At 41.6% G+C, this 13,680-nt stretch overlaps 1 protein-coding gene across 1 annotated transcript in view; it reads right to left on the bottom strand.

The window, feature by feature from the left end:
• BANP (BTG3 associated nuclear protein) overlaps positions 1–13,680 on the bottom strand; it is a 167,170-nt gene that overhangs the window by 69,523 nt on the left and 83,967 nt on the right. Inside the window, exons 10-11 of the mRNA XM_064160088.1 lie at positions 9,037–9,099; positions 6,476–6,514 (exon numbers count right to left, since the gene is read on the bottom strand). Of these exons, the coding sequence (XP_064016158.1) occupies positions 6,476–6,514; positions 9,037–9,099 (102 nt within the window). The remainder of the gene's footprint in view (positions 1–6,475; positions 6,515–9,036; positions 9,100–13,680) is intronic.

Genomic DNA, 13,680 nt, shown 5'->3' with positions numbered 1-13,680 from the left:
CCTTTCACTGGAGAAGAATTCTGTTGTTCTATCATCAAATATAACGACCTGAACTAAGCAATTTGCACAGGTTTGTTTCAGGAATCTTAAGCAGAATGACAACCACAAGGCCCACTGGAGACCAGATGTATCCTACCAGACATCATCTCACCCTGCTTTATACCTAAAATTAGGTGCAGATCTTGTACAAAACACATTAAGTTCTGCAGTTAAACTACATCTAACACAGTTTATTACAGCTACATTTATAGTTATCTGTATTTAACACAATTATGTTACTCATTTTCTTCTAATACTGATTTTTCTGCAGCTATTTTGTATGTTACTGATCACCCAAGGAGCAGAGGTTTCCCCCAAGCTTTTCTATTTTCATCCATACAACTTTCTACGTTTTAATTAAGTGATTTAAAGTTAAATTTCTCCGTTTTAATTTGCTAAAACACTCTTTTCTCTAGCAAATTTAAGTTTTCAGAACTACAAAGCAGGGTGGGTGCTCTTTGAGGAACAAAGCAGAGGAGATCTCTTCTATGGAATGCCAAAATGAAGCCTGTATGTGCACAAAGGAAGCAAACAAATACACAGAAAAACTCTAATGAAGATACTCCTATTTAAGTATTTTAAGGGATCTTGCTTCATCCTGTGATACTGTGATCCATAACTACATCGTCCTTCTTTGTGGAATCTGCACAAAGCACATTTTGTTTCAGAATGATTCTTGCTCCTAAAAACACAACTTCAGTTCAAGTCAGAAACAGAGATGCGGTGCTGAGGGATATGGTTCAGGTCGGTAACGGTTGGAGTTCATCATCTTAAAGGTCTTTTCCAATGGAAACTCCTCTAGGATTCTAGCTGTCAATCAGAAATCATCAGTATGCTTTTTATAATCAGAGGAGGAGCAAGTCTGAAGTTCCAGCTGGAACCCTAGAGGATGTTTTAATGTGTTGGGTTCCTTCTATCACTCCTGTTGGTTCCTCCGTGCCTATTATTCACAGCAGACAGGCTGAAAGGAGAAGAAAGCCTTTTCAATCCCCTGCGGCACTGGGTGCAGGAGCTGATGCTGGCGCTCTGCCGTCCGCGCCCAAGCTGGCAGGCGCAGCCCCCGCGGCAGCGATGCATGCAGCAAGACTCACGCTGTGCAGGCAGCTCTGTCCCCGGGGCACGACACTTTACGAGGGTGATGTCGGAGCAGCGCTTTTGCTGCGCTTCACATCTCCTCCTCACTGCTTCGAGCTTTCGGCGAAAAAGTCGCCGACAATCATCTTAATGCTACTGCCCTCTACTGCTAAAACAACGGAGTGGGGGGGTGGGGGGGGAGAGCCGAACCTCCTGCGCTTCATTAATTCTCGAGCGGGGAACCTGAAGGAAAATGTTTAGCATCTTTAAATGTAGAACTTTGTCATTAGCATAGCATCACCGAACGCGCTGGGTTGGAAGGGACCTCTAGAGCTTTTCCAGTCCAATGCCCGTGCAGTAAAAGCAGGAACATCCTCCCCCCCAGTTAGGGCAGGTTGCTCAAAGCCCAAATGAGATGAGTTAGGTGAAAAACGAAAACCTGTGCAGGTTGGTTCTTCGCTTCGTTTTGGGTAGCATATTCTTGTTTAGTTAACAGTACAGTTCTACTATAGTTCTCTGTTAGTTAATGGGGAGTGCAGTCTGTTCTGAAGGCTTAGTAAGGGCAGTTAAAATGTATATTCATAAAATACATTCAACAGCTTCTTTCCCAATAAAATGACATCTGCAGAATGCATTACAGCGAGCAGAAGCTGGGTTAATGCCTCAACACATTTTTGTTTTGTCTCGCTGAAAATCAAGCTCGAGTTAGGGATTCAGCTGGTTCTTAAAAAGCTGTGGTGCCCTCACTGCATGACAAAGTGTGAATGCCTCAGTAACGATCAGGGGGGTGAAGACAGACACAGAAACTACTTGTTAAGAGTTTAAGCCTGTCCCATAGGTTTGGAAATTATTTCCTCCACAAACAAGCCTATTTTCCTTTCAGTCTGACCCAGGCACAAATCTGATTCACTGGGAATTATTAATTATGTGGAATTACCAGAATAGGGTGAGTTTTGTGTCGTCCCCCTCTCCAAACACTTGGAACCGTTTCTCCCCCTTTTCCGTTCCTCTAAGTTTTAACAGCTTGCCTCTGCTTCAGACTAGAGCAGAGCACAGAAACAGGACAGATGTTTCAAACAGAGGTGATGAGGTCATAGTTCTTTTGAGCTGTATCACTCGGTGTGCTACGTGTGCTGAAACCAGATCTGAATGAGACATCGCACTCAGCTCCTCCTGAGGACACTGAAGACAACTCTCCCTGCTCTGCTTCTCACCCACGTCTCTATTCTAACCTTTCAGGGCTGACAGCAGCTAGCTGCTGCTTCACACCACTGAAGCCTGCTGTACTTTGTCCATCACTGCAATGTTCCGAGCATATCTTTTCTGATGAGGGATTCATTTACTCTCCTGAGACCACTATGTGGGGAAGAGTTTCTAAAGCTTCCTTGGTGAGCCACCTCCACAACCCCATATCTGAACTCTCCCAGACCTCCAAGCTGCCAGAGAGGTCAGAGTAAAAGTTCAGAACAATCACTGCTCCACACAAATAGCTCATTAAGCAGCAGAAAAATGTGTTATTAATGTGACCCCACTCTCTCCCTACATGTATGTAAGTCAACAGTTATGGATGGGTCTCAGCACAACACTGATTACAAACTTCTCTGGAAGAGATTGGGACTACAGCTGTGTCAGATGCCAGATTTCTCTGTGAAAAATGTAATGAAGCAAAAGAAATTCTGCATTTTTATTTCATAGACACTCAGTAAGAACTGTATATGAAATACTACAATTTACACTGGCAATGTTTTTTTTCAGACATGCTGTGTGTTCTGGATTCTTTCCAACTTACCTAGAGATATCATGTGAACTAAATGCTGCAACTCTTCATTAGTTTTTCTTTCACTGAGCAGAACAAATTGTCAGCTCTCCAGGAATAGGAATGATAATATTTGAGATTCTGAAGTGCATTGACTTTTTAATTTGAGTTGAAGACCATTTGCCTGGTGTCAGTTTAATTAATTTCTAAGCTGAAGAAACACTGGCTGTGGGGATGTTACAAAATGGAATGCCTGAAGTGCAGAGCCCAGAACCATCAAACTCCTCAAATTGTCCTGTTCTACCTCTTTACACACCATGTACATTCCTAAACGCTGTGGCACTACATCACCTCGTGTAGGACACACACTGAACACCTCCTGGGATGCAGAACACGGCAGCTCAAAAGGAAGGAAAAGATGGAGGTAGGATAAAAGGAAGGCAGGTAATAACAGGAAAGAGAAAGACAAATTAGAAAACTTCTGGGAATTCACAAGTATAAAAGGCAAAGTCCAGAAAAATTCCCACTGGACCAAGGCTTCAAGTGTTAGTTAATATGAAATCTAATTATTTTTGCAGTTTGGTATTTTTATTAAACTTGCACTGAAATATGAAACTTCCAGCTAATAGAATACATGTGTAGGTAGACAGCTTTCTTTTTGGCATGCTTTCAGCAGTTCCACAAACCGTGATGCCAGAAAAACAAAATCTAAATTCAGTGCAACTACCAGGGATAGACAATTCAAGGAGGGGTGGTGGAGTTGAACTCAACAACTGGCAGCACTCTGCAGAGCAGCTTTAAACGTATCTATCACCTTAGAAATTCTACTGATAACATTTCACAGTAGATTTAAGCAGTTTCATGCTTTAGCTCATACGAAGCTAACAACTTCATGCTTTGCAGTCCCAGCTTCTTGTAAACCTTTTACTTGTGATTCAGAGTGACAGCCTGCATCAGGCAGCAGCACTAAACCTCACCTGAATAAGGGAGAAGACCAAACATCTTTTTAATGTGCAGTAACATGTGCAAATCAACAGCATGAAATTAATTTTCAAAGGGAATATTCAGTAGCCAAGCTAAGATCTAGTGCCTTCAGTAAGTATAGATCAGCTACAAATAGTCAATAGCATAAGTGCCCATTATTCACTCCCCTTATTAGTATCAGTATTCTTCAGTCTCCCTTGGCAGCACGCAGTAGAATTCATCACATGCAAGAAAAAGTCAGTCTCTTGACAAGCAATGGACAGGTGGGAAAACAACCAAAGTCTCTTTGATCAGAGGTCATGCACAGATGATCACAAGCTACCGGACTGTTATGACTTGCATTCCCACTGAAACAGATCGTATGACAGGGCTTTGTGCTCTTATCCCTCTACAAGAGCCAAGGAAAATCTATCAGTTTCAACTTCCACTCTTAAATCACAAACACTGCTTAGTTTAACTCATTTTCCTTTGCAACTTTTATGAGCTAACAGCTCCAAAAAAAAGGGCCATTTAACACAGATCAGCTGATGAGCAGCACCATGTGAGCGCTACTCATCCACTTCAAAATGAGCCCATATGACTGAAACTGCTGATGAAGGGTTCAAGATCTAGCACAGAATGGAGATAAAAAAATCCCCTAAATATTTGCTTGCTCTTAGGGTTTTTTGGTTCACTGGGAAAGAGTTGAGTGGCAAATACTTTGGAAGAGCCTGAGAGTTCTTGTGAGTGTGCAGAGACATCAGGTCAAGTGTGACAGCTCTCGATGCTCAAGAGACAGCAATTATTCTTTTGCCCCAAAATGCAGCTGAGTGTATGAAGACAAACCTCAGCACTTCACAAACGGTTTGCAAAGACAGTTTGAAAGCAGAACCCAGTGCAGAATTAGTTAAAAGTAGCCCCAAACTGGATGTTAAGCTTATTTCCTACACACACATGGACAGCTGCAACCACATAGGTGAAACCAAAATGATCCCAAATATGATATACTTTATAACAATGCAAATGCTTTCATACAGGCAATAACAAAAGTGATCAAATCATGCTTTTCTTCCTTATTTTGTGTGTGCTCTCCCACTAATAAACGTACATCACGTAGCCAGGCACAGGTAGACAAACATTTCCAAGTGCTTTTAGAACACCTTTCTTCCAGCACAGTCTTACTCTGCACATACCAATGCAACTGCTCAATAGGACTCCACTTAGGACAATTTAGTTTGGAAGATTTTTAACTAGTCTGGAGTTCAGTTGGGTGTTGTTTTTTTTTTACTCCATGTCTATTTCAACATAAAGCACGACTGAATGCTGCTGTTGTATGAAAGGACTCACCCCCACACTGCCTAACACAAGGAGTTTCAGGGAAATGTGGTCATCCCAGCACTTACCTTAACAGCCTGAACTCAGAACAGTGCTTTAAATGACGTACTTTGAGTTAAGAAACAAATGCAATTACTGGAGTACTTGTTATGAACAGATATTTCAAGGGCAAAAATAATGGGACTTGGCATAATTGAAAGCAACATAATCTACAGGTCACTCCTGGAGTGACATAACACTGCTCAACATTAGTCTTTTTAAGATGATGTAACTTGGAGAGCAGTACTTCACAAAGGAGGAAAAAAGAACAGGAAGAAGTAAGACAAAGGTTCTGACTTGTCTCCAAGAAATCACCTTTCCTAGTCTCATGGTTGCACTGATTAAAGTCTGAGTAAAGAACACAAAGTGAGGAGTTTATTTCCATATATTAAATACAAGTTGGGTTCTTTTCCCTCACACAAATAACTGCATGTGGTCAAAAGTTCAGAGCACCAGTAGCTTCTCCAGGCCTTTGAATTCAAGGAGCTTCCTGATATGAGCCTGTTCAATTCAGGGCAATGCCTAAGTTCTAGCCATATGTTTCACAACTTATTAGTATTCAACAGTAACACAAAAAAACAAATGCAGAACACATTTATTCAAGCAGTCTGACCAGAAACTTTCTCACAGGAGTGGTTTTGTGCTGTGGATATTTAAATATAGCACAACATTTAGTAAAGTGTTGTCTGAGATCAAATGCTGACACCTGACAAGGAAATTCTGCTAATTTAATCACTTACTGACTCGTCACTCAAAGTAAAAGCTGCCTTTTTTGTTTTACCTCATGTATGCATAAGCACCTAATAAAGCCATCTTATCAAAAAGAACAAAAGCAGATGTGAAAGATCTGTTTCTCCCAAGACAGCCATATAATGAAAAAATAGCTGCTTAAACCTCAGCAATAAATGTTCTTAGGTTTGCATGGAGCACAGTCCACATCTGGCTGTAGCACCAGTTGATAACAGAGGAACGAACACACTGTACACAATACCATCAATCCAGTTAGTAAATGTAAGAGTGAAGAGGCCAAAGACACGGTATAAAGCACCGTGATAAAGTGTCTTGCAGGAGCAATGAAATAAGCTTGCTCAAACACTTTGAGTCCACAGACAAAATACTTAGCTTAGGGTTTATCATTATGCAAGTTGTTTATTTAAAACAGACAGACCAGGACAGATTTTTCTCTTTAAATAAAGCAAGATCATTCCAACTGCAACGTTCATTTTAAAGATCTAAGGAAAATGCTGCTTAAAGCAGTTCTGTTCCTACCTGCCCATCCTGACCCACGTGATGTATCTGCAGGTTTCCCTGTAAAACAAGAGCATTGATAATAAACATGAGTTTGGAAGTGAAAATGTGGCTGTGCCCTGAACAAGGCCTGTTTCTCATCTCCTTATTAAACAACCTTGGGATTAAGGAAATCTATTAATTGAGGAAATTCTGCTGAGGGTTATTTTGGCAATCCTGCTGCAATTCAATGGTCAGCACTTGAACCACAGAGGATAAACAGACTAAAAAGAAAGGAGGGTTTTTCAGCACCAGAACGCTTTGCTTTTGAGGAGTTACTGTAGAAAACTCGGTGGTTTTGTGCAAAGTTTGGCAGGATTTTGAAGGAGGAATTTTGAGGCAGGGATTCTGAAACAGGACTTTTGAGGCAGGACTTTTCAGGTAGGACTTTTTAAGCAAGTCTTTTCAGGCAGGACTTTTCAGGCAGGATTTTGGAGGCAGGATGTTTCAGGCAGGATTTTGGAAGCAGGATTCTGAGGCAGGATTTTGGAGAAGGAATTTTGAAGGAGGAATTCTGAAGCAGGGATTCTGAAGCAGGACTTTTCAGGCAGGATTTTGGAAGCAGGATACTTGAGGCAGGATTTTGGAAGCAGGATACTTGAGGCAGGATTTTGGAAGCAGGATACTTGAGGCAGGATTTTGAAGGAGGAATTTTGAAGGAGGAATTTTGAGGCAGGAATTCTGAAGCAGGACTTTTGAGGCAGGCCTTTTCAGGCAGGGTTTTGGAGGCAGGATATTTCAGGCAGGATTTTTGAGGCAGGATTTTGGAAGCAGGATTTTTGGTTTTCCTCATTTATATAAAACCAAAATTTGAAGTCAAACCCTTGCTGAGCTAAAACTTTCACATGTATGGAGTTCTCTTGACTTGGTGGTTGTGAAGTTGTTACTATTATTAATTCTTTGAATTTTTGTATAAAAATACAAGACCAAAGACTAACACAATTCTGCTACAAGAAACACATCTACTCCTAAAAAAATTCACACCAACATAAAGTATTTTAAAGGCAATTGTAGCTGCAAAGTCTAGGAAGAAAAGCAATAGCTCTATTTTTATTTATCTGCTCAGAGATGCCTTTTCAGAAATATGTTTAGATTAAATACAAAAAAATCAGCTTCCCAAATGCAGAGACCTCCAATGAAACAGCACATTTCTCTGAGGAAAAGAATATCACCTCTTCAGTTGGCAAGTTTTCTGTATTTTCTCTTACTGGCAGCATTTTTTCTTATTTGAGGCTGTGTATGTATTGTAATAAATTTCAAACCAGATGTTTTCATCTGTCATGGACAAACACAGTCCTTCAAAGTCTTTTACACAGAAAGTTCAGATGAAGCCAAGGGACAAGGGGTATGCATGAACCTCAGGATCAATCACAACCAGTATTTGCTGAATCATTTTTTTTTTTCCAGTGGCTCTTTACCCAAGGGCTGCTTCAGTTTTATTGCAGCACACTGTGAGCTCCTTCAGAGCCAGAACATTTTGATCCTTTCTTATTTCTCTCTAGCTCTGACAAGCTCTTCAAAGGAAACTGTCTCTAACTGTAATATTTATATAATAATTGTGATAATATTTATTCTAAAATAGCTCCCTGTGTTAACAGTATTCCTCTGCACCAGAAGTGGGTTTATGAGATGTGATTTAGGGTGCTTTGGAAATGGATTAAACTAACCTATGAGAACAAATGCTTAACGTGGAAATGGATTAAACTAACCTACGAGAACAAATGCTTAAAGTTGAGTTAAAAAAACTCTACAGGGAAGTCATACAGATTTAAATGGTAGTCTGAGTTCCTGTTCAAGCTTATTTTGCTATTGCTTCTTCGTGTAAGCAAAGTTAGTGCACGAGGAATCTAACAGCACTTTGGAATCTCTGTATATTCTTAAATAACTACCAACAGGACTCTCAGGTAAATGCAGTTTTAATGCCTGTTTTGCCTGAATGAGAGCAAAAATGAAGTTGAAATTGGAGGGTTCAGTACTAGATTTACCCATTCCCACTCTACTGTATTATTTTTAGGTCATGAAGTGCAAATACTGCAGTGCCAAATTCCTTGATCAGTAATGAAGGCAAGTTCACTTCATCCTGCTTTACCAGATAGTGTCTGAAGATTTCTCCAACTCCTGTTCAGGTCCCCACAGTTAAAGACACCAAGGATTCTGAGCACACTGAGTTCATAAACTTAACTAAAGTGATTTCATTTCTTAACAGCAGTGCAAACACCAAAGGAGGTTTCCTCTGTAAGTGCTCATTTTCCAATGAAGACCATCTCAGCCATATACAGTGATTGTTAGTGTATGACACACAGAGAGCTGTCTTGGCTGGTCAAGGGGGGAAAAAAACCACAATCCCCAAAAGAAACAAACAAAATGAAACCCCAACCCCTCAGAGACAGAAAGAGCATATTGCATATACTGCCATAAAGCACATTTCATCCCCTGCCAGTCTCTGTAGCTTATTGTAGCAGACCTCAGAGCTCTGGTCTTAGAATCAGGGCCCTAAGCCCTGGCCAACATCTGCTCCACAGGCACATAAACTTTTGGCTCACCTCGCTGTCCTGCGTGATCTGCACTTGCTCGCCTTGAGGAACCTGGGCTATGTGGAGATGGCCCTGTGGGATCCGCAACACAAGAGAACACCAAGGAGCATCAGAAGAAAATCATGACTCAAGGAAGAAGCTATTACCTTGGATTTAGGCATTTTAACTTGAGAAGCAAAATGCTTGCTCAGTGAAAGCCATTAAAGATGTACCCGCATTTCCCCATCTTTTTATGCCCAGTGTAAGCAGGGTGCTTTTGAAGAATGCTTTGTGTTCATGTGAGAGGGAAGAAAATGGGCACTTTTAATAATAAATAACATTTAGTGTTATTTCTGTACTCTGTAGGCAGGGTAGCTGCATTTTTGACTGACACACAAACCATGGGACTAGCCCCACGTGGTAGATCTGCATTACGCCTGAAAGGCTAATGCCATGTAAAGACCTTGAGAACTCAGTTCTTACAACAGATATGGCAAGACTAACTGAAGAGTGAGGTTTCAAAAGCTCCCTGTAGAGTCTACTCCCTGTAGAGTCACATAGCTCATAAGCTAGGCTCATAAAATGATCATCTCAGTCCAACCCCTCAGCTAAAGCAGAGTCACCCACAGCAGGTTGCCCAGGAACACACGGTCCAGGCAGGTTTTGAAAGTCTCCAGTGAAGATGACTCCACAATCTCTCTGGTCAGCCTGCTTCAGGGCTCCAGCACCCTCACAGTAAAGAAGTTTCTCTTTAAGTCCAAGTGAAACCTCCTGGATTCTAGTTTCTACCTGCTGCCTCTTTCCCTATCACTGGGCACCACTAAAAAGGGCCCAGCCTCATCCTCATGACCTCAACCCTTAAGCTCTTGCTGAGCACTGAGGAGATCTCTCAGGCTACCTTTTCCAGGCTCAACAGCCCCAAGTCTCTCATCCTCTCCTTGTAAGAGAGATGCTCCAGCCTCCTAATCATCCTAGCAGCCCTCCGTTGCATTCTTCCCAATAGTTACCTGTCCCTCTGGAACTGGGGAGCCCAGAACTAATCATGCTAAAGACTATCTCTTAAGCTGCTATAAACTGGCACAAAGTCATTCATTTGAATGCAGTTACACTGGTTTTAGGAAGTGGAGAATCTGCCTTTTACTAACATTAATACTTTGCATTGCTGTGATGTTTAATAACATTAATACTTTGCATTGCTGACCACATCCCCTGCCTCAGAATGGTATCAAGTCTACCATCTGATGAGAACTGGGATAAGGGTGGGCAGAATTCCTTGTGCATCCTGACTAGCCCAGCAAAGTCTTTGCTACTGTGATTTACCTGAAGGGAGATTGGATTCTAAATAACCTACTTCAGAGTTTATAAGGCTTTGTGTTCATTTTAATATGCCTGCATGAGACAGAGATTAAAGATAATCATTTGGAATTCTGTCAAAGGCTCTTCTTATTTTATAACACAAGAACAATTGCATGTGATTTTCAAAGAAACACAGATCCCTCTATTTCAAACAGTTTCATTTCCTTTGGAAGGAAACTGTCTATTTATAGGGGAAAAAAACATACTGAAAGTATCACTCTGACAATAGGGGCTGTATATAAAATTACAGCACAGCCCAGTCCACATCAAGATTAGAATCACTTTCCCTCCTTAACATCCAGCTCTCAGGGCCCCCAGGAAAAAACACTGAGCATTTAAAAGATCCATTTATAGTGTTTTCAAATAGAAGCAATCCTTTCTGTCTGAAGGAGGTGGGGGGAAGGTGACTTTATTCACCTTTGTATCACGCAGCATTCCAAAACCAGAACTGCTCACTCATCTTTTGCAGACAGACAGCTGGCCTTCAGGGACAGCCCTTCCACTTTGTTCACAAATTCAATTCAATACTCCTCTTTTTTTTTTTTTCTGAGACATTTAGAGTGCAAGTAGCTGCTACCTTACTGATGACTCTTAGCCTGATCTACATGTATCATTCGCTAGTGCTAAAAAAGCAACACCATTTTCATCTGCTTCAGCCTAGGATCCCTCCACATGCTTGACAAATTAAGACATTTAGATAGTGGTTGTGAGTTGTCATGGATTGTTTCCAGATTGTACAATCAATTTCAAGGGCAGTTGACAGGTCCAGAACTTTTAATGAGGAAACCTTTCATCACTTACATGTATAAACATAACTATTTTGCCCATTCTATCCATGTATTTCTTAGCATTTTCCCTTCTATTTGTCTTTCAAGACTTGAAAAACACTTTTCAGCCATTAATTCTCATTAGAAGAGCCACAAGGCAGTTAAGAAGATATGCTCTGCAAAATGCACAGAGAACCCACAAGACAAATAAATCCACATAGGAATATTGCAAAGTTATGGCAAAAGTCAAGTGGAAATGCACCCAGTTCTTGCAGAAAGAGCACTACATCACTGAGGATGCTCTCAGCTGTCAGGAAAAAAACAGCTTTGCATGTAAATCTATTGAACTTCTCTTTAGTCCTCTTCCAAGTTTGAGGAAAGTAACTCAAAGCATTTAGGATTCGGTTCCATCAAGGAATCGCTCTCTGGGATTAGCTCCACAACTTCCAGTTAGGTCCCATATGGCATCCAGGTATACAACAGGGAGGAGCAAGGCAACTGGGGAAAATGAAAGGGTTGGTCTGGACTTTGAAGCCCTGTCTGAATCTCCCAGCTGATGGTTCCTAGCATCCCTTCCACCAAGCCCCTTCTTTGCTTTTACTTTGGAACTGATCTTTTCTCTTTGGAAAAATGTGCTCTCTAGTGCAGTTTCTTCTCCATGACTCGTACTGTTGCTGGAGTTCCTCTCAAATACTTTCATCTCAAACCCCTTCCACTTCCATACACTCCTTTGAAATTCTCCTGGCTAAGTTCTCCTCTTAAGCAATGCTTAGAGCTCTGTCAGCTGTCTTCAACAATGTGCTGCACAACCTGAAATTGCTTCCCAATTTCCATCACACTCTTCTCCAGCTCTACTGCTGCTCTGGTAAACCCACAGCATGGTCCTACAGACTGTGTCACTTTTTATACCATTCCAAAAGCATCTGTATGCTGTCCTTCACAGCCCCTTTTTCTTCACTGTATTTCTGAGTAGCTTCACCAGATGGAACAGGCTGCCCAGGGAGGAGCTGGAGTGACCATCCCTAAAGGTGTTGAAAAATGTATAGACGTGGTGCTGAGTGACATGGTTTGGTGGGCATGGTGGTGTTGGGCTGACAGTTGAACTTGATATCTTAGAGGGCTTTTCCAACCAAAACTATCCTATGATTATCCTACTTCAGACTCTTCTTTGTGATAGCATTGAGTAAGACCTTTGTAGCAGCCAGACAGATCACTGGGTCCTACAGCTTGTATTGTTGGTTCTCCTCTCTCAACAATTCTGTATTTGCCCCTTTTCACCTGTTTCTTTAGCTTGGTCTCTAAGGAAAACGGGGTGATGTGGTCACCCTGCAGAACAGGGATGTCTGTGCCCATGCACATGTCTTTCTGCTCTGCGCTGGGACACTGCTAGGCACAGCTGAGCACAGGCTCACGCTCAGACTTCTGGGGTCCTTCAAAACACTAATACCAGCAGCAGAAAAGTTTTTATGTTACATGACTGTACCTAAATGCTGCAAACTGCAAAGCCTGAAGTTTTTGAAAGCTAATGGCAGGCAGATTTTACATATTAAATTCTCTGGTTTCTACCCCAAAAGGAGCATGCAGATAAAATCCACTATTTCTGAGTGTGGCACATCAGAAATGCCACACAATCCACTAGGTCATTTTGCTCTTCTGCTTCCTTAATAAAATTAGGTTTTAAAATAATCCTTGTAGTTAAGCTGTGGCACATGTGAATGGAAGCCAAGGTGAGGTTTTTCAGAGCACATTAAAACCATACATGCAAATAATCATAGCTTAAAAAAATGTTGCTATTTGTAGCTTCCATATACATAGATGTAGCTAAATGAACACACATGTCAAGTACTCAGCTAACAGATGTTCCAAAATGACTGGGAATGCAGAGGGATTTTTTTTTTTTTTTTTTAATGAAAACAAATAAATAAATGCATTCTTGTCTTGAAAGTCACTGCTGGAACTACCTCTGAAGTGTAAATCACAGAATGGTAGGGGTTGGAAGGGACCTCCAGAGATTATTGAGTCCAAGCTCCCTGCTAAAGCAGGATCACCTAGGGCAGGCTGCACAGGAACACATCCAGCAGGGTTTTGAAAGTCTCCAGGGAAGAAGACTCCACAACCTCTCCAGGCAGCCTGTTCTACTGCTTTGTCACCCTCACTCTAAAGAAGTGTCTCCTCCTGTAGAGGTAGAACCTCCTGTGTTCCAGCTTGTTCTCACAGTTCCTTGTCCTGTCACTGGGCATCACTAAAACGAGATTGGCACCTTCACCTTGACACCCACCTCTCAGATATTTATAGATATTGATAACAACTCTCAGCCTTCTCCTCTCAAGACCAGCCCCAGTTCTCTCAGTCTTTCTTCATAGCAGAGATGCTCAAGTCCCACAGTCATCTTTGTAGCTCCCTGCTGGGACTCTCTCCCTGTCTCTCTTGAATTGGGGAACACAGAACTGGACAGAGTATTGCAGGTGTGGTCTCACCAGGGCAGAGCAGAGCAGAAGGTGTGGAGAAGCTCTCCAGACTTGCTGAACACACTTTTCTTAATGCACCCCAG

Source organism: Pogoniulus pusillus, chromosome 20 (assembly GCF_015220805.1).
Source record: "Pogoniulus pusillus isolate bPogPus1 chromosome 20, bPogPus1.pri, whole genome shotgun sequence".
Classification (NCBI taxonomy): domain Eukaryota; kingdom Metazoa; phylum Chordata; class Aves; order Piciformes; family Lybiidae; genus Pogoniulus; species Pogoniulus pusillus.
The sequence above is the reverse complement of the archived record's forward strand: the minus strand, read 5'-3'. Positions and strand labels throughout refer to the sequence as shown.